The sequence below is a fragment of the Amphiura filiformis genome, chromosome 13 (assembly GCF_039555335.1).
Source record: "Amphiura filiformis chromosome 13, Afil_fr2py, whole genome shotgun sequence".
NCBI classification, from domain to species: Eukaryota; Metazoa; Echinodermata; class Ophiuroidea; order Amphilepidida; family Amphiuridae; genus Amphiura; species Amphiura filiformis.
In genome coordinates, this window is record NC_092640.1 from 55,572,012 (window position 1) to 55,593,948 (window position 21,937).

At 34.8% G+C, this 21,937-nt stretch overlaps 1 protein-coding gene across 1 annotated transcript in view; it reads right to left on the reverse strand.

The window, feature by feature from the left end:
• The window catches only part of LOC140167773 (uncharacterized), a 54,162-nt gene that overhangs the window by 4,705 nt on the left and 27,520 nt on the right, over positions 1-21,937 (reverse strand). The window contains exons 8-11 of the mRNA XM_072191065.1: positions 18,419-18,572; positions 12,939-13,160; positions 11,755-11,827; positions 856-973 (exon numbers count right to left, since the gene is read on the reverse strand). Of these exons, the coding sequence (XP_072047166.1) occupies positions 856-973; positions 11,755-11,827; positions 12,939-13,160; positions 18,419-18,572 (567 nt within the window). The remainder of the gene's footprint in view (positions 1-855; positions 974-11,754; positions 11,828-12,938; positions 13,161-18,418; positions 18,573-21,937) is intronic.

Sequence of the window (21,937 nt, forward strand, 5' to 3'; positions counted from 1 at the left end):
TATCAAATAATTTATAATTTTTTGAAATTCGCAATGTAATACACATTTTATGGCAAATGATCAAAAATTGATATTTTTGATATTTAACAGTACTTTCGAAGTAAACTTTTAAATCTGATGATTTATACTTAAAGTGTATGTAGGTGGGATGAAAAACCGACGATCAATTGAAAATTTGGCCTTTCGTTTTGAAGATATGGATTTTTTCCCCAAAACACCATAAAAAAATTAGGTCTTTTGAGGAAAAATCCATATCTTTAATATGAAAGGTCAAAATTTTCAATTGATCGTCAGCTTTTCCTCCCAGCCCATTTACGTACTATCATTAGATTTATAATATTTACTTCGAGGACTGTTTTATCAAAAATGTGAAAAATATCAAATTTTTATAATTTGTCATAAAATTTGTATTATATCGTGAATTTCAAAAAATGAAAATTATTTGATATCAGAAAGACATTCTTCATATTCAGAATGCAATTCGATATGTCTGATGTGCTCTCATGTCCCACAAAAAAATACTCTCGAAAAGCTCAAAACGCTCATTCGAGATCCCTTAATATTACTACATGTTCGCCTGTATCTGTAATATAACTCAAACTCCAAATAATGTTTTTATGGAGGGTGTCTGCCTTTCGTCTCTTGCAGATGGAAACGGTAGTTTAGTAAACAATTGGGCATTATAATCATGCAAATTTCCTAGCAATGCCCCAGAAGGCTTTTGCAAAGCGTGCACAGTAATTAAAGCATGCCTTTGACAGGTCTACGCACACACAGCACACACTTTGCGGGTAGAACCTCATTTTGAGATGACCGGTGAATAGCCTTTTTTTTGCACACAAATCAATCACTTACATTTGATTCTGAGTATATATTCTCCTCTACTCTGGGTCTCCTTGCCAACAGTGTACGGTCATCTTCTTCTTCCGATTCAATTAAGTTGAGTGTTGACGGTGCTGATGCTCCTTCGAGACTGAGGTCAAACGTTAAGGTTGATAGCAAAACTCAGATTAAACAGGTACAGATACACAGATATAAATACTGTATTTCGTCAAATAAACGCCCCCGGGGGCGTTACATTTTTTCCCAAGAGGGGCGTTTATTCAAGCTTAATTTTAGAACAATAATTCCCGTTAAAATCATTAGGTAAACTTAAAATTCATGCTAAAATGACCAACTATGAACTAGAAACACTGACTTCTGCTTCACTTCCTGGTTTCCAATCGAGATTTTCACCAAAAAGTGACGCTATTCAGTATCGAAGTTACGTAATGTTACTATGTCAACGGGATCACGCGCTAGAGTAATGAACCACGATCGAAATGATCACCACATATTTATGGCACTCGAAGGCATACCAAAGTAGCGTGATCCGGTAACCAAGAGAATTACGTAACCACTTCGATGCTGAATTATCGACCATGTGAGCAACTTGGTAAGCTTACTACACAAGATAGCATGGAAATATCGGCATTTTTTAAACATCTTGGTTGAAAAAAGTGGTGGGGGCGTTTATTTGAGGGGGGCGACTATTTGATGAAATACGGTAAATAAATAAATAAATAAATAATAAAAAAAGTGTGCGCTGGCAGAAAATTAGGTACCGGTACTAAAAAGTATCTTGTGTACCTAGGGGAAGTACCTATATCAATGACCGCTTTTGGATCCGATAACTGGTTATTTTAGGTACAAATAGGTAAACATAGTTCCAAAACTGGTCAAATTCAGTACCTACTTTGACAGTTAAATACAAACTGTACTTACATTGTACTTTTCAGTTCTCCTAAACAGGTCGAATTAGGGGCTATGCAACAATTACGAGCCATGGGGGGTAAACTGCTAAACAATGTGTCAAAAATTGCTTCCACCCCCTCTCAGCCTGCCAAAAAAATTGCTTCCCCTGGCCTCAGCCTACCATAAAATCCTTGCATCCCCCTTTGTACATTATGATAATGCAAGGGTAACAAGTAGAACATTTCTGTAATGTTTTCCTAAGCCTTTTTTGAGTGTTTTATTTAAAAGGTGCCCCAGAATGTGTACCAAAATCGCTTTCCCCTCCCCCTTTCGACCTGGCAACAAAATCTTTCCCGCCTACCAAGTCTACCTTTCCACAGGGTTCATAACTATTGCATATAGAATAGGTACATGCATATTATGATGGAATTTTTTTGGGTCAAATTTGGATGGAGATTTTTGCTTTTATAGATCTGTAAAAATCGTCATTCAAAAAAAAAATGCGACCCTGATTTTTCAGGATTTAGGGCCGGTCGCTGAGGGCAACACAACAATTTTTTGGCCTTATACCAGAAAACCAAAATTGATACTTTAATTCTATGATGTACTCATCCGTTAATATAACCGTACATACTTGGTAAATTATAATTTATACAGGAATCAGTTACATAAGGACTTGTTGATGTTGTTGAACAAGGTAATAGTGATGATACAAGTAGATTATGTTTTGAAAAAGCAGATGTTTATCATGAAAGTACTTCTGTAAATTACAATTGTTCCCACAATATTCCTAGTAATAACAATGTTCATGTAAATAATATAACAAATGATATAAATATTGTAAATAATACGAGTGATGACACTAACCATGTTAATGCTACTGTAAAGAAATCTGTACATATAACTAGTGCTATTACATGTAGTAATAATGATGTTTCAATCAGTACTTCTGCTATGGGAAATGAAAATTCTCATGATGTTTATACATGTACAGACAAGGGAAATCTTGATGATGATGAAATTACTAATACTAGTGTCACAGCATGTGACAACAATGAGTGTACAAACAAGTGTTGTAAGGTAAAAGATAAAAACAGTGCCGGTAAAAAAAGAACTGAAACTTTAAAAACTGTAAAGAATGTCAAAATTTGTAAGAAAACTGAAAATGATTTTTGTGCTGAGTGTGTAAGAAAAATCTTAAAAAATTATCTTTTTGTAACTTGTAATAACTGTACACTTGATTTTCACTTTAGATGTGTTGATGATAATGATGTTAAGCTAAATAATTATTGGTATTGTAAGAATTGTTTTCACAAATTTGCTAATGATGAACTTCCTCTTAATGAGGGCTTCATTGATTGAAAGTGTAAGATTAGGAAGGGCCTTAAAATAGCTCATTTAAATATCCAGGGTTTAATCCACAAAGTTGATGAGGTTAATTTCCTTTTGAATGACAATGCTATTGATGTGTTATGTATTAATGAGACTTGGTTAGATAAGGATGTTGACGACTCAGAAGTAGAAATAGATGGTTATAATACTTGTAGACTTGATAGACAAAATGGTAAAATACGGGGTGGAGTTTTATGTTATGTTAAAAATAGTATTTTGTCAAAACAAAATGAGGATTTATATGATAATGATATTGAAGGTATTTTGATTGAACTTAATTTAACCAACACAAAGCCTATTTTAGTTGGCAGTATTTATCGCCCACCAGACTGTACTGTTGATTTTCTTGATAATCTTGATGATATATTTAAAAAATGTAACAATTTATATGATGATGTATATATTTTAGGAGACTTTAATTTAGATCAGGTTAAAATTGGTAATTTAAGAAAAGTGACAAGGTTGGCAAACAATTCTAATATGAAACAAATTATAACAGATTATACAAGAATAACTGAAACTAGTAAAACAAAAATTGACTTAATATTTGTATCGAAACCAGAACTTGTTATCTCATCTGGTGTTCATAGTTTAGGTCTTAGTGATCATTCATTAATATATGCTGTAAGAAAATGTAATAAGTTGAAACTTCCACCAAAAATTGTAAGATCCAGATGTTTCAAAAACTTTAATGAAGTAGATTATATTGATACAATCAAAAATATTGATGTAGAATATGTAATATAAATGATGTCAATGAAGCACTTAATGAATGGCAGTCTTCATTCAATGCTGCCTGTGACAAGCATGCACCATTTAAGGAAAAGAAAGTTAAAGGTTGTTTACCTGAATGGGTAAATAGTGAATTTTTGAGACTAAGTAAAGATAGGGACTACTATTTTTCAAAAGCACATAAAACAAATAATGCTGAAGATTGGAGTAAAGCAAAATCTCTTAGAAATAAAGTAACCAATATGAAATATTCACTGAAAAAGAGTTATTATAACGAGGCTATAAGTAACAACATAAATAATAGTAAAAATCTTTGGAAAACAATTAAGAAAATTATACCAAACAAAACATCAAGTATACCTTCAGCAGTTGATAAAAAGAATGGTAATTACTCAGGTAACAAAAAGGATATGGCAAATGAGTCCTACATTACTCATATATTCATATAATTACTCATAATTACTCAATGAGTTCTTCACTTCAATAGGTAATGAACTTGGGAGTAAATTTAATAATAACAATGATAATTATGTATGCACTTGTAATACTGTATGTTCTCATCAAAATCATAGTGTAAACAAATTTAGTTTTAGAGCAATATCTAATGAATTTGTTCTTAAACAAATAAATAAAATGCAAAATTGTAAATCATCAGGATTAGATCCATTCAATGTAAGGTTCTTTTCCTGATGCATGGAAGAAGGCTAAAGTAACTCCAAATCTCCAATATTTAACTCGGGTGATAAAACTAATGTTAGTAACTATAGACCTATCTCTGTATTACCAATTGTATCAAAGATCATTGAAAGAGCTGTTCATGATCAATTATATGAATATATGAGTAATGTAGGACTGTTATCAAATGCTCAATCAGGATTTCGTCCGAATCATTCCACAACAACAACCCTTCTAGATGTTCAAGATTACATTTTAAAGAATATGGATACAGGTTATGCTACAGGCGTTTTATTTATAGACTTAAAGAAAGCATTTGATACTGTAAATCATGATATTCTGATTAGTAAACTTAAACAATATGGGGTATATGGGGATGAATTATTATGGTTTAAATCATACTTAAACAACAGAGAACAAACTGTTAATGTTAACTCAACTTTTTCTGACTTTAGGCCAATTGATATTGGTATTCCTCAGGGCTCAATTTTAGGTCCTTTACTGTTTATCATTTTTGTTAACTGTTTACCTAATGCTGTGTCTGAATGTAAAACTGTAATGTATGCAGATGATACCTCTTTAATGTGTAAAGCTAAAAATGAATCTGATCTTAAAATTCAAATGGAGTCATGTCTAAGTAAGGTAGCTGAATGGTTCAAAGTAAACAAACTCACTTTAAATGTTGAAAAGACTAAGTTTATGATCTTTGGTACAAACAAAATGCTTGAAAAGTTCAACAATATACATTTATTATATAACAACAATGACATTGAAAGAGTAGATGAGTTTAAATATCTAGGTGTAAAATTTGATAGCAAGCTGTCTTGGTCAGCTCATGTTGATAATGTTAGTAAAACAATTTCCAAAAGAACTGGAATAATAAAACGTATAAAGTATTTCCTTCCATACAAAACCACTGTAATGTTATCCAATGCTCTTGTTATTCCCCACTTTGATTATGGAAGCATGGTCTGGTCAAATTTTGGTGTAGAGTACCATAATAGGCTTCAGGTACTTCATAATAACTTAGCTAGAATAATTCTCTCAGCAGATATAAGGACACCAACTAATGATTTAATGAATACATTGCAGTGGGTTAAACTTGATCAAAGATGGCATAATACTCTATTAATGACTGTTTTCAAATGTTTAAAGAATGAATATCCATCATACTTATCTTCTCAATTTGATTTTGTTCATGATAACCATAATCATATAACTAGAAATCATACTTCTAATACATTGATTGTACCAAAATTTAAATCAAATTCTGGTCTTATAGTGGTCAACATACTTTTCACGTCAGGGCAGCCTATGCATGGAATTCTTTGCCACCGACAGTAAGAGCTCAGATGGAAAATATGACTTTAGGCCAATTTCAGTCAAAAATTTAAGAAATTTAGGCCTGTCTTTATCTACATTTTGTTCATTTGCTTGCTTGATTTTTGTATATAAATATAATTATTGTATTTCTGTATTTTGAATCATGTTTTTTTATAATTATCTTGTAGTTGATGATACCATTATACTTGTAATACTAGTATATTGTAAATACATTGTTAATACTGTATGCTATTTTTGTAAATATTGTGTATCGTAATATATTTTGTTGCTATAACATGTATACAATGAGGGCCTGCTTGAAAAGCAGTGTTTGTCACTGAAGCAGTATTACCCTCAATAAAGAATGAATAAATAAATAAATTATATTTCATACTAATTCTAAAATTGCATGCCTGAATTTAATCATCAGAAAAATATGCGACTTTATACACTTTCCACACCACAATGCATTTTTTCCATTTCAATTTTCTGTACTGATTTGCTATATAGTGCAACATAGGTCAATAGTGATAAAAAGTATCTCGATAAACACAGTACATCCACATCAGAAAATATGTTTATTCTTTAATTATCGAGCCATGCTTAGCCACAGGGGGTGGGGGGCATAAGGGGGAAAATTCCCCCAGTCAGAACTCTTGCCCCCAGTAAAAACCCAAAATTATGAAAATTTCACCTTTTTGCAGTAATTTTTTGCTTTTAAAAATTGGTTGATTTTGCCCTCCCCCTGAAATTTGCTTTCCCCTCAATGCCCCCTCCGGCGCTGCCACTGCAGTCTATTCTCAACATGAAAACAAAGGGTACCTGTACAAAGTAATAGCAATGTCATTCCACAAAGGATTCTGGGAAGGGTATTAAAGTAGGTATGTATTAAATGTGTTCACCTGCTTCAATGATACCAATATCTGTTTCAATAAGCTTTATATAGTTTGAGTGCAACCACGAAACATCAATGATGTCACCACCGAACTGGAGATGAACCAAAGAATAATCAAATGTCTTTGTGCCAATTTAAAGCTAAAGTCATGATTTTATCCTCTCATGATTATGTAACATTATTAGTCATTTTGATGTTGCAAACTGGTCAACATTTCTATTTCATTTTCCATTGAATTTATATGTATAACGTTTCCTAAGAGTTAATGAGTTACTATTGTAAAACATGTATGACTTTGTATGAGGGCCTGCTTTATAGAAAGCAGTGCTAATCGCTGAATGCAGTTTTACCCTCAATACAGATATATTAAATAAAATCCCACCTAAATCTCACTATTGGACTATTGCATTTGAGATCTACCATACCCCTGTGGAAGATGTAAGAAATGTCTTCCACAGAGGGAGTATGTTCTTTAAATGGAATTGTCCAGGGTTAATTATTTTGAAACCCATCCCTTGAATATAGTTTTACCTATATCTACTACAACTGGAGTGAGTATTTCAAATATGTGACCATCCACCACGAAGTGGTAGTAAAGTCGGCTCTAGATCATTTTCTGTTTATTGCAGATTTTGAATGAATTCACTTTCAGCTTTAAAATGACACCTCAACCAGCTTCATCTGACATCTGGAAGTGAAGTTATGGTTCATCAAAGGTCAAATTCCTACTATATTTTACATAGAAATCCATATACTGTTTTTGATTGTATCTCAAAATGGAAAATGCCGACTTTACGACCAGTTTGTGGTGGATGGGCACATATAAGTTATCAAATTGTGTATTCTATTTGAAACCCATTCTCCCTCTGTAGAAGACTTCAGCTTAATCTTAAACAGGGGGATTGTTGATTTCAGATACAATAGCCCATTACGTTAATTGCCCATCCATAATGTTACATTAGCCAGGCTTCGGCAGTTTCTCATGCGTGGGTGTGAGGGGGTGTCCAATTCCTAGTAATTATGCCTACGTATGTTCCTCTTAAATTTCATTTTAGTCTCAGCTATATTATAACAAAAACTGTCTGATTTGACATTTATAATCGAGTTCAAAGTGTATTATACTGCACACAAAAAGTATCTGAACACTTAAAACAAAAGTCATTTCTTAAAGATAATCAAACTAAATTACAAAATAAAGTGGTTGATAGATGGAGAAGTTTGTTCTGCATAATTTGATACCTCATTCAGGACAATACAACTTTATTTCACCAACTTGAAACGATTTGAATAAAAAAGAAAGCTTTTCAAAAGTGACAAAAATTTACACTGACTTTTCCCTCAAAGCATGCAGATATTGAACACAGTGGAGTTTGCATTCATCTGTTTAGCTGAAATAAACCTGTAACAATAGGCAGCGTAGCAGCAGAAATCGCCTTGAAGGAGGAAATATTCAAATTTGTCACTTCTGAAACTCCTACCTTTTGTCATGCAAATGCGTATAGCTTAGTGGAATGGGCTATTCCAGTTGAAATCCACACTCCCCCTGTGGAAGATTTTGGGAATACCGTCCACAGTGGGAGTAAGTTTTTCAAATATAATTGGTCATAGTTATTCATTTTGAAACTCATACCCCCTGTATTATGGCTTTACCTATATCTTCCACAACTGGAGTGAGTATTTCAAATGGAAGTTACCCAATTTTCTATTCTATTCGAAACTTATACTCCCTCTGTGGCAGACTTTAGCTAAATATCCCACAGAAGTAGTGTGGATTTTAAATGGAATAGCTCAATGAAGTTTGATCTTGTCTAATGAGGTATCAAAGTATGCAGAACAAAGTTCTCCATCACTTTATTTTGTAATTTAGAATTAATGTTTTTAATATATGTCTTTTGTTTTCAGTGTTTGGATACTTTTTGTGTGCAGTAAACATTATCACACATATTCAACCCACACCCAATTAACAAATTGAAAATATATTATATTCGTAAATGATGCTTTCCTCTGATTAAAATTGGTTAACTATCCCCTGGATTAGATGTTCAATTTCTACAAAGTATCAACCATAAATCACTCTCTCTGTAAATTTACTCCAGGTCTACGTAAATTGGTATTTTGATCAGGGATGTGGAAAGTGATTTTTCCTCATACAGGAGGAACATTTTTATATTATATATTTCTTCCTGTTTCTCTTCTCTCCCACATGCATTATTTTCTCAATTTAAGAAATAAAAAGTAATGCTGAATCCTTTACACCCGTATAATGTGTCCGAGGCAGTAAAAATTATGGGTTCGGCTGCACCTCACCCCTTATTTAAATGTTTTTACTGCCGAGGTCACATTATTTGGGTGTAAATGATAAGGCAGTAACCTTTATTTCCATTTTTTAAGGGTACTACACCTCTCGATAAATTTGTGTCTATTTTTTGCATTTTTCTCAAAAACTAATATTAATAACACAGTGGTAACAAAAGTTATGTATAATATAGGGGCAAGGAATCCAATTACTACACAGGAATTTCAGTGACCCAAGACAAGCGGTTTGTTATTTATGATAAGAAATAAGGTACAGCTAGGATGTACCTCGCTTCCTATCATATATACTGAACCGCTTGTCTTGAGTCACTGAAATTTCAGTGTAGTAACTGGATTCCTTGCCCCAATAATATACATAACTTTTGTTACCAGTGTATTATTATTTTTTGAGAAAAATGCAAAAATTGTCACAAATTTACCACAGGGGTGTAGTACCCCCTTAATGCAAAAAATAGTGGGATTTAAAAAAAAAATCACTTTTCCCCAACATATCTAAAGTTGTTTACATCAAGGTAAAGCGTATGCATATCCTCTGCGCAAGTGACAGTGCATATCGTAGAAATATTGTACACGCAACCAAGCGTAATGCTATGCATAGGTGTTACTGCTTGACCCATTATTGCAGAATAAGGGCTCTCACATGATGTGTGCTTTTACAAATCATAGAGCGCAATGTTGAATAATAGATTGTGAGGGTAATAGAATTTGGAATTGAGGAAATGATGGAACTACCTTCCCAGAATCCTTTGCAACATGATACAACACCTCATTTCATCATATCACACTCCTATTTCTTTGTACACATTCCACTTGTTTTCAAGTTGAGAATAGACTGGCTAAACGTGGATTGATAGTCATGGAATAAGCATAAGTTGCAAGATCTGGATGTGCTCTGTTCATTGAGGTAACTTTTGTCACTATTGACCCATGTTGCACTACATAGCAAATCAGTACAGAAAATTGAAATGGGAGAAATGCATTGTCGGAAGTGTAAGATACCTTCTCTCATGGAATAGAATGTCAACCATAATGCAACATGCATTGTTGTTCCCATTTCAATCAGAATGTATAATGGCATGTTTTGAGGAGTAATTTGTACATGGATTAAATAGTGTATTCGTAAAATGTTGATATGTCATGATTTTTATGTCAGGTGGCGGCCATTTTGAATTAGCCAGCCTTTTGATAATATACTTATTGTTTTATTAATTTTACAAACACACACTATTTTCTAGTTGTCTGATAGTGCCACAAAAGGCTATTCCAGTTGAAATTCATACACCTGCTATGGAGGACATGACTTTAATCTCCCATGCAGGGGGTGTAGATTTCAAAAAGAGTCACCCATTAAGGCGATATAATACCCCGATTTTCATCAGTACCCCTCTTCTTTTTTTTCTTGCAAATTTATTAAGTACATATATGTTTATCACCTCATGTCCTGAACTTATAAAATATATCTACATATAAAGTGAATTTCAACAATTTTAGTAAGTCAATTTAGCCCTATATATTTTTTGTTTACTGTAACCTAGTAACTCAGATCTGTGTTTCATAACAAACCATAATTTATTCTTTTGAAAATGTTCAAGTAGGGTACATGAATAGAATACATTAAATCCTTTGTTATACTCTCTATAGAAAATCTATAGTGGTGCATGCAAAATACCTACCATGATATAACACTGAATAAATTAAATAAACACTTATACAATGGATGCATAGTCATTAGTTGTTAGGAGAAGAAAAGGCTATTAGGTCACCGTATGTCAGGTTATAGGTCAATTGGTTCAGGTCAAATTTAAGCATCAATTTTGAATACACATGTGAGAGTCTGTGATATCATATGAGGCATAATTTTGATATTCTGTCTTTAACTGGATATATATCGAGAAGTGCATGGTGGATATACTAATATACCTTGGGATGTAAATGGTGAGTACAATTTAGAATGCCTAGTTGAGACGGATTTCACAAATAAATATAAAATAGTTACCAAAATCACAAAACTTAAGCTTACGGAAAACTACCCAATATGGTTGTATAGGTGACAAGAAATACAATTTTTTTCATCATTGCTGTAGTATGGTTGTTGTAACCTGTTACCTATGGCTTAATTAAGTTTCAGTGCAATAATGTCGCAAGTTAAAAATGCAAAATATAGCTCAACATTGAAAATAGAAGCATTTTAACCAGTTCCTTTTTGATAGTTGTGGAGCACCAAGTTCATGAAGTCATAAAAGAAATCAGGAACCACTTATTCCCATTTTACATATCAACTTTATTTCCCTAATGTGTTAGCAACACATATCCAAAATTTTAACGAAATCCGTTGATAGTAAGGTTTCCAAAATGAAGTGAATTTAAATCATCAGTGATGTACCTCCTTTTGGCTTCTATCTGTAAAAGCATGTAAGCTACATTGATACCGATACCACCAATAAAACGAGAAGATTTGCCCCTTCATTTTGCATACCACTTTGTCCAATTTTTTTGTAATTTCTTCACAAAATGCAAAAAAATGCAAAAAAAAATCAATGGGTGTAGTACCCCCTTAAGGTAACTCCATTTGAAATTCACACTCTCTATGTGGAAGAATAAGGACACATCTTCCATGGGGGTATGGATTTCAAATGGAATAGCCCAATGCTTCACAAGACATCTTATTGTTGTAAATCAAAGGATACCCAGCTCGAGAGCTCTTCTTTTTCTTCTTTGAGTTGAATTTTCTGGCCATTTGTGCGAACTTTACTTTAGTTGCTGAAACAAACAAAAAAGCAATTATTATTATTCATAAAATATCTACTTTGTGCAACATCAACATGATCAACACTGACATATTTTCAACATGTCCCATCTCCTACCACACCCTACCCAAACCTGCCCTCCCATAATCTAACCCTACACCCACCCATCTCACCCTACCAACTACCCACACCACTCCTTCACTCCTGCTAACCTCACCCTACCCCAACCATATTGACCATAACCCCCATACCTAACCCACCCTTACACCACTACACCATACCCTACCCCAACCCATCCTTAACTCTAACCTCACCCTATCCATCCCTCATATAACCTCACCCTACCCCAACCTAACCTTAACCTCACCTCTACCCTTACCCATCCTCTTCCACCACACTCTACCCTACCCCACCCTATCCTACCCCATCAATAACCTAACCCAACCCAACCCAACCCTCACCCCATCCCACCCTCCCCTCCCAAAAGTTTCCTCACTGTAAGCCATATACATCTTCAGATAATCTGTTCACAAGGTTATTTTTCATGTATGCAAAAATTATGTTAATTAGCCACTTAATTAGCATTTTTGCACTGATCAGGATGAGAGCCTCTGGCTATGGTATCCCACCACCAAGTTACACCAAGGTTATTTGGCGAGATATGAATAAATTATGTAAATTAGCTACTTAATTAGAATAATTTGCACTGAAAATCAAATCAGGTTGAAAATCTCTGGCTTTATTACCCCATCAAGTTACATCACTGGAACTCGTACGGATTTTCAGCTAGTCTGCTCACAAGGTTATTTGGCTTGATACGCATAAATTATGCAAATTAGATACTCATGTAACATATTTTGTGCTGTAAAATCTAATCAGGCCGAAAACCTCTGGTCATGCTACCCTAACCAAGTTTTGTCATCATAGCCCTTACAGTCCTGAAGAATACTAGATCACAAGCTTTTAGTAAATACACCAGACACACAGGCAATCAAACATACAGATGGACACAGATAAACCATTATAGGGATCACTAAGTCTCCCACTGAATATATTTCAGGTGAGGCAATTACATCAAAAGACTACAATCTATGTATGAAGAAGATACTTAAATAGCAACTTACATTTTCCCATATGTTTTAGTTTATTCCTAAAAACAACATCCTCTGCAGCTACGCTTCCCCCTACAGCGCCCCCAACGGCCCCATCGGTCATGTCGTTTTCACTTAGGACATTCCGTTGAATGGGTATCTGTATGGGTTGTATAATGGCACTAGGATGCGTCTGGTGTGACAAAGACAGCCTGTGGTTACGTAAACTAGCCTCCCTGGTCGCTTCTGATACATCTGTCAGAGTAATTGGTATATTTTTGTGTTATTGTTTAGCTTGTCTCATCATTAAAATTGAGCTCGAATTAGTATTGTACAAAATATTTTACTGTACTTGATATTGCTATGACAACATGCACTTAATACCTACATGTACACAACAATCAATTGATTTAGGGATTCAATCATATGTTTCACCATTGTTCATCACAATGGCAGCAACCATGTCGTCACGGAAGACGCTTGTCGAGTGTGAGTATGTAGTGCATTTTAGAGCATAATACATAGTATGCCCAACTAAAATGGTAGAGGTTTCGTGAGAGTGATGAACAATGGCAAAACATGATTGAATGCTTTTCAACAATAAAAACAAGCTAAAGAAGTCTAATTCACATGACTATTCAGTATCGAAGTTACGTAATGTTACTATGTCAACGGGATCACGCGCTAGAGTAATGAACTACGATCGAAATGATCACCACATAAAGTATATGGCACTCGAAGGCATACCAAAGTAGCGTGATCCGGTAACCAAGAGAATTACGTAACCACTTCGATGCTGAATTTCATGAGGAATGTCAGTTAATCATTGTCATTCAGCCTTACAAGCAGATTGGCGATTTCTCTGTTGATATCGGCAATAAAACTACAGAATAAAATGGCAATGTTTAGCCGCTACCTCCAAAACACTGAATTCAACTGTAAGCGTGTATACACACACAGGTTCCAGGCATGACGTTTCTTACAACGTTTCTTTTAAATCATCAGTTTTTCAGAAGAAAAATATATGCAAGTTTTGGGGAAATTGCAAAAAAAACTTTTTCAAAAAAAAAAAGTTCTACGGTCGGGACTGCCGAGACGGTCGGTCGGACGAGGGCAAGCAAACAACTTTTTTTTTTTTTCCTTAACCTGCGTTCGCATATACGCTACTCCAATTAACAACGGTTGGCTCCTGTAATAAGGTACAGGAAGAGTTGTTGAAAAATCTATCAATAACTATCCCCACATATTATTCAATCAATAAATAAATTGTTCGATCACTCTCAATACTATAGACCATTTTGAAAAATTCTGAAACAGGGACTGTCTTTTGGAATTAATAGGAGAGCATTAAATAGCTCTCCTGGAGCCATCAAGGAGAGCTGTTTAGAGCATTTTGTAAGGGAAAAATAGTCAACTAAGGAGAATTAAAAATCACTCTCCTATATCAGATTTAAGAATAGCAGTAGATAGCAACTGCTCTCACTCTCCTCAAAATGCAGTCCCTGCTGAAAGGAATCAGTGCTTATGCGCACATCGGCTACTGCACAAATCACCATGCACAGTTCGGTTAAATCACACAGGTTTTTGGGACTTTGGGAAATTGTCTATTGCTGTCAATTAATCAACCCCATAATATTCAAGAATTCTTCACTAACTTAAAGCCATATTATAACATTTGCTGAGGAAGACGCCCTCACTGAATTTTTAAAATTCCTTTTTTACACGATTAAATTGTACTTTATTAAACCAATATACCCTGCAAAAATCAAGACTCTAGGTGCTGTAGTTTGGTCAAAATCCGAGATTTTGAATAAAACGCCGGAATCAGCGCTTTATTATTACGATGGAATTATTAGTCGAACGCATACACGATGTTCATAACACACAGTACGTATGGCGTGCGGGACGTTGATATACACAACAAAGGGTCGTACCACAACATGACCGAAGGAATGGTACGTATTGGCGACATGTGCGCTGGTAGTAAATTCCAATTTTCTTTGCTTTGCCATAGTTGTTCAGCTCCAAATTAAAAGGGGATATATCTGACAGTAAAAGCTAACATTTTATGGCAAAGAAATGCTAATCTATTTTGTTTGAAAATGTTATAATATGGCTTTAATCATTATATTAATCATCATATTCGTTCCATTAACCGCCCATGCCCCTATAAGCCCCCACCCAGTGACTTTACAACAAGCAAACTAACTGATATTAGTTTATTAACTGCCCATGCAAATCTGTATCATGGTCTGAAACATATGACACACTGACGATGATAGATGAATATTTTGGGCCTTTTTTACACTGACGATGATAGATGAATATTTTGGGCCTTTTTTACACCTCGTCGGCCTAAACAATGTAAAAAATAAGCGCCCACCCAAAATGATTTTGTTAAAAGCCCTGGGCAGTTAATGGAACGAATATGGTAATTACTTGCTCACTCGCCTATCTAATAATTCACTCACTCACTCACTAAATCACAAACCCCTCAATAATTCAATCTTATCAAATAAACATCTCTTTTCAACAGCAATCTGGATTTTCCCTAAAACTCAACTCATTCATTTGTAATGCAGCACATCAAAAGGGGGGACTTTCAGCATAGTGCTTTTGAGGATATGGCCGTGTGCCCTGAACTCGCCACCCTTAGCGTTACATGACAAATATTATGAATTTTTACACCAACCGGGTTTCTAATTAGATTATCTCGACAATCATCAACCCTAAACTAGCAAAAGTATACATTTTTGGAAAGCTGAAGGCATAAGCAATTCAAATATATACATTTCAACTCATTATACAGGGTGACCTGCAAGTTATACAGGGTGGAATAAAAAATATTTTGATAAAAAATGGGTCACTCAATGCATTGCTTATTACCAACTTAAAGTAATAAACTGGAAGTAAACATCATTCATTTGGTTAGCGGATATGGAGAGCCAACTGACTTTGGAAGAAACCGAAATCACAGCTGTTCGGTAATCTCGGAATATAGGGTGTCCCAAAGTATGTTAGATTTTTTACAATTCAACATATTTTGAACCTAAACATTTTTCCCTAACCCATACAGAAAAAAATATGTCCATATTTAGATTCCTCGTCAAATTTCCTTCAGAAAATCTATACTTTGACTATGATAGGATAAGTAATTAAAATTTTACAGTAACTTTTAGATTTTGAACACATCTGCATTACTTACTACAGTGTTTAATATGACAACGGGTAGTTTTGTATGTAAAAGTTTGTATTTTCTAGACTAAACCAATCATAAATGATTAAAAACAATTAGTAGAATTGTTTAGCTGTAAGGCCATGAGTCTTTTAGATGCTAAATAGAGTCCAAATGCAATTTACAGCCTTTACAGAAGCAGATTACGCACTAAAAATACCAATCCCATAGCGTTTGTGTGTACCACATCCCCCTCCACCACAACCCCCACCACCGCCACCCTGCCCATTCTGAATTCTATGAAGCACAGTGTTAGTATTAATAAAGTTCAAGTATTTCTTTTTACAGGGTTGAAAGTGCATTTTATTTAGCAATAAAATGATACCACAAGCATGACAATAACCTCTTGCTTGACAGAGATATCATCATTTGTTTTGAGTCGACTTTGGCAAAATGTAACGTCGCCACCTTTTTTTGGTGGCGAGCTCAAGACACACGACCATATAGATTAAAATAGACAGAAAGAAATAAGGAAATAACAAGAATTTGGGATGCTTTTTCACTTATAAAATATGATGCTTTGAATAATTATAGCAAATGAGATGTCATTAAGGAGGCTGTGTACTCTCAGACATGCATGTAGTAAAAGTGCAAGACATATAAAAGTATACATTTTATGAAGGCAAGACATCAATAAATCATAAAAAAAATACAGATTTGGGGTAAAAACATCAATTCAGAAAAAAAAAAAAAAAAAGCGAGTTTTTGGCAATATTTGTTAGGTACATCATAACAAAAAACACTCTTTCCAAAATATTTTATTTTGTTTTTAGCTCAATCTTGAGGCTCCATTCCAAAAACGTTTTTTTTATTTTTTTTTATATTGGCCTTAATTTTTGAGACATTGACCATATAAGGCATCAAATTGATCTTTTTAAAATTCACAAACGCCTATTTGCACAAAATGATGCCTAAAATCACAAATAGACCAAAATATAAAAAAAAGAAAACTGTTTCTTGAGTCGATCATGCTTTTTACGATGATCATATTTGCTTACCTATAGATGCTGTATTTATTGAGTTATCGTACCTAAATCGTCATTTTACCGAGAAAATGAACATTGAAATAATGGCCGTTGAAGTTCAAAGTGGTCACATTTTGCACTTTCATCGAATATCGCAGGAGAATGCGGCAGTTTTTATTTTTCTACCTTACATTACATAAACATCGGGTAAATCCACGGCCCTTTGAGAAGTTTGAGCGAAATCCATTCATAACTTGATATTTAAATCGGGGAAAGAACTTGAAAAAAGCGTGGCGTATTTGTGCGTTAACAAATTGCGCGATACGCACGCGATGCGTTGTTATGCCAAGCTGCGTGTACCCTGCTGGTACAACAAAGATTTTCTTTCCTTTTCAATTTCAAACACGAGTGGAATAGTGAAATAAAATCCATAAAATATTGCAGTTGGAGTTTGCAAATCTCGATTTTCATTCCTTGTATTTATAAAAAACATAACAAAGTACAAACATATCAAAAAAACTCAATTTTGCGAAAGAAACAATGTCTAGAGTACACAGCTGCCTTAAGAGCTTGCATAATGCTTTCAAAGCAGAAATACTGAACTCATAATTGACTTCATTCACCTGCAAAGTCACCCATTTTGCTGTGCTGTACTCACAATCACATGCAGTACGGTTGTTTGATGTGATCATTTATTAGTTTTTAAACCAAACATCTTGTACAAACCAATTTTTAGGCTTAAACAGCTTAAAGCGGTCAATATTAATGTATACAGATGCTTTTTAGTCATTTTCAACTTTAATTTCCCCTTATTTACAACATTATTCACTTTTACAGCATTTTTTAAAGCTTTTTCGGATATATAATGTATCTATATGTGACAAGATTGGTGGTACAATTTAGATACTGGAAATTACTTTGTCAGGCTTTTAATAATAATAATTCCATTTATTTTTTGATGAAATATGTTAACAAAATTTCTTTCTTGCTTGTTTCACCTATTCCACCTGTTTAAATGGCAGTATTGATTACCTACCCCTTGAAAATTAAGAAATATGATTTATGATAAATAGCGCCATCTATAGTTTGCATTTTCTTAATAATGAAGCCAATTCTATATACATCAAACAACCGTGAGACAGCAATCAAACTCACTCACTCAATCAATCAATCAAATGATCAATCAATTGATCAATCAATCAATCAATCAATATCATTCAAATACCTGACAGAATGTTGGATTGACTTCTTGGGTACCTATGCCACCCTTACTAACATGCACATAATCAATCAAGCAATCAATAATCACTCACCTAATTCTAAAGCCTCTGAGAATTCTGGGTTGTGTTGTAACTCCCTCATAAACTCCTCGTTCTGCATGAACAGCGCCACCCTCTCGTCGTTAAGCATCTGCTGCATTTCAACATCGTCTTTATCCACGCTACTTCTTTGCTGCACATTCCGCCTCTAAGTCTTAGCTCTAGATGAGAACTCACCATTGCCTGCAAGGAAACAAATGGGCTATTCCATTTAAAATCCACACTACCTCTGTAAAAGATTTAGCTAAAGTCTTCCACAGAGGGAGTGTGAGTTTTGAATAGAATAGACAGTTGGGTAACTTCCAATTGAAATACTCACTCCAGTTGTGGAAGATACAGGTAAAGCCATAATACAGGGGGAATATGGGTTTCAAAATGATTAACCATGACCAATTACATACTCCCCCTGTGGAAGATATTTCCAAAATTTTCCACAAGGGTGGTCCATGGATTTCCCATGCATGTGTCCCTCACGGACCAACCTGGTTTAACAAACAACAAACATGCGTCCATCTCACAGAGCTCACAAGAACATATCACAAGTCCCGGAAAATCCAAGTAGTGGAACAGTGCCTAATTTTCATAAATCCAAAATGGCTGCTTACGCAGGATGTGAAATTTCAAAGTTGGTCAAATCTTGTCAAAACCATACCAATGTATTCCTCTCATCATAAGAATTCAGATGTTCAGTTCTTGAGTTATAGGGGAAAAGCTAAAATATCAAAATTTGGATTCCACAGGGGGACAAAAATTTAAAAATTCTCTGATTTTGGTAAAAATGGTCTTGGATTGCTCCGCTTGCAAAAGCATTTTAAACAAAGAATAGTTTGCCATATCTCAGGTGGTTTGTTACCTTGGTAACATGACAAAATAGATCAAAATCCATTGAGCCGTGTTGACCTTGACCTGTAGTTGATGATGTTACCTAATGTAACAAACATCCAAAACAATGCAACTTTTCTCATTTTGATTTAATTTTGCAATTTGACTGGGCTTTAACCCCCCACCCTACCCCTCTTACATACCCCACCAACACCATAGTGACCTCTAAACATAGTTCAGGCGAGACAAAAACTTTAACCTCAACATATATTACAGGGGTGTGGTTATTCAGGCAACACAAATTATTACAGGTTTGGGAATAACATAGAACCAAGAACTATCCTGATTAAGGAGCATGGACTTGAGGGAATTTTCTGAGGTCAAAGGTAAATACAGGGTGTATCAACTCGTTTCAGCTTTTTTTTTTTTTAATCAAAATGATTGGTACCCATCAGATTTGTTTTGTTGTCCAATGAAACACCTGTTTCTTCAATGTTCAACATTAGATCCTCTTGAAAAGACTACTATTTATTGTTTTGTGACCTTTTACAACAAAAATCTACAAATAAGGTGGGTGTTATACTGCATTTTGATGTGACATTCTTGGCCATTGGATATTGATGGGTACCAATCATTTTGATACACCCTGTAAGAGACCTGTTCGTGGACAAAATGAGAGGGAAGTTGCAAATCTGTACTTTTGATTTATTGCACCAGATACATAATCTCTAGATTACAAGCTTTTAAATGATATAGCTTGCCACGATATTGCTCCCTCACTTGGTTTTCAAAAGTCAACATTTTAAAGAAGAATTCTTTTGTTTTCCATTGTTTTCTAGCATGTTCAAATGAACCATATCTTTCTTTCACTGGTGACTTTCCACTCACTTTGTGAGAACAGGTGTCATATGTTTAGTCAAGGCCAGTCAGAGGGACTTTAGCACCCTAGGAAAAACAAATTTATGGTACACCCCTAAATTCGGGAGCCTTTAAAACCCCAAACCTTAAGGGGGTACTACATCCTTGCCCAATTTTGTGCCCATTTTTGCATTTTTCTAAAAAATTATAGAGCATTGGTGACAAGTAATCAAGTTAGCTCAAACGATCAGGCGTTCGACTATGGTAGGTATGCTCATAAAATTTTGAAGTTCAATATTTTTAGCTGAAAGTTCTTTCATTTGAAAGACAATCAAATTACCTAAACAATAAGGGGTCAATCATGTTTCTAGTGCATATACTTTTGAAGTTACAGACAAAAATAGTGTCACCAAATTGCCCAAAATTTTGTGTGTGAGATTGTGACAGCAGGCACATGTACAATGTACACTACTGTATGTGACCCCAGATGACCTCCTATTCTTTTACTGTAAGAAAGCTGTTTTGGATGGTCTTGATTTACACACAAATTGCTTTTGCGCTTTAACGAGTGTCCACTTGGTGGAACATAGATTACACTATGTGATAGCTTATGAATCCATTATTATGCTAGTACCAACATAAGTCAACATCACTTAGGTTTTGGTTGTCAAAATTAATTTTTAGTAATTTTTTCCATTGAGCCCCACAGTAAAGCCATTTTTGGACAGTACAGGCACATTCCACTTCCCTATGGACGAATAGCGCCACCTACAGTGTGTGATGTGAGCCTGGCTAACTATGGTGCGAGAGGTTGCGGGTTCGAACCCTGGCGGTGCCTAGTACGCTCTCGTGAACAAAAAAAATTGAGTTAGCTTGAACAAGGAACTAACTGCTAATTGTCTCATTGTAACCCGTACGAAACTCAGGGAGCTGATCCTGGTTGCGATGGTTATTTGTGGATAGTCTAGGGTGTGCGCTCTTGAAGCAGCGAAGCCCCTGATTTGTTGTTAAATGGTTTATGGAATGATGTGGGCTGTAGTGGTCAGCAACAACCTGTAAAGTGTGCTGAGGTTTGTGGATCAACGTCTAGGCGTTAGTAATAAATATTATGTATATTATGTATATTATAGGGGCAAGGACTACAACTACTGTACTGGAAATTTCATTTCAGCACAGACAACAGTTGTGGAGTTACAGTCAAAAATGAGGGAAACCAATATTTGATCGATAAATCAATAACTGCTTGCCTTGAGTTGCTGAATTTTCAGTGCAGTAGTTGTAGTCCTTGCCCCTAGAATATACATATCTTACTTGTCACCAATGCGCTATAATTTTTGAGAAAAATGCAAAAATAGGCACAAAATTGGGCAGGGGTGTAGTACCCCCTTAAATCAATACAAACTTGAAGGGTGTCCAGCTTCATTCTGACTCACGAAACACATTGAAAGCAACTTCATTGTGCACAACGATCAGTAGCGACAGAAGCATTTAAATTTAGGAGGTCGAGCATGCATGAGTTTGTGTCATTTCTACGGGGACAATTGCAGACCATTTTTGCCCCAATCAAAGGTGAATTTTGGTGCCAGTCAAACTTTCCGCTCTATGTACCAATATTGTTTCCTTAAACAGTGAAAAAATAAGAAGTGAAAACAGTTCTCAGTTGACAGAGTAACTTCCTTTGTTAATTTTTTTCTTTCTTTAATTTACTTTTTTCTTAAGTGCCAAGTTATTTTAGTTAATTTTGTGTTTCTTCACATTTTTGGTGCCCTCATACTGGCCTGGCGCCTTGGCCCGGCCCTGTGTTTGATTTACAACAATTAAGAATCACACTAT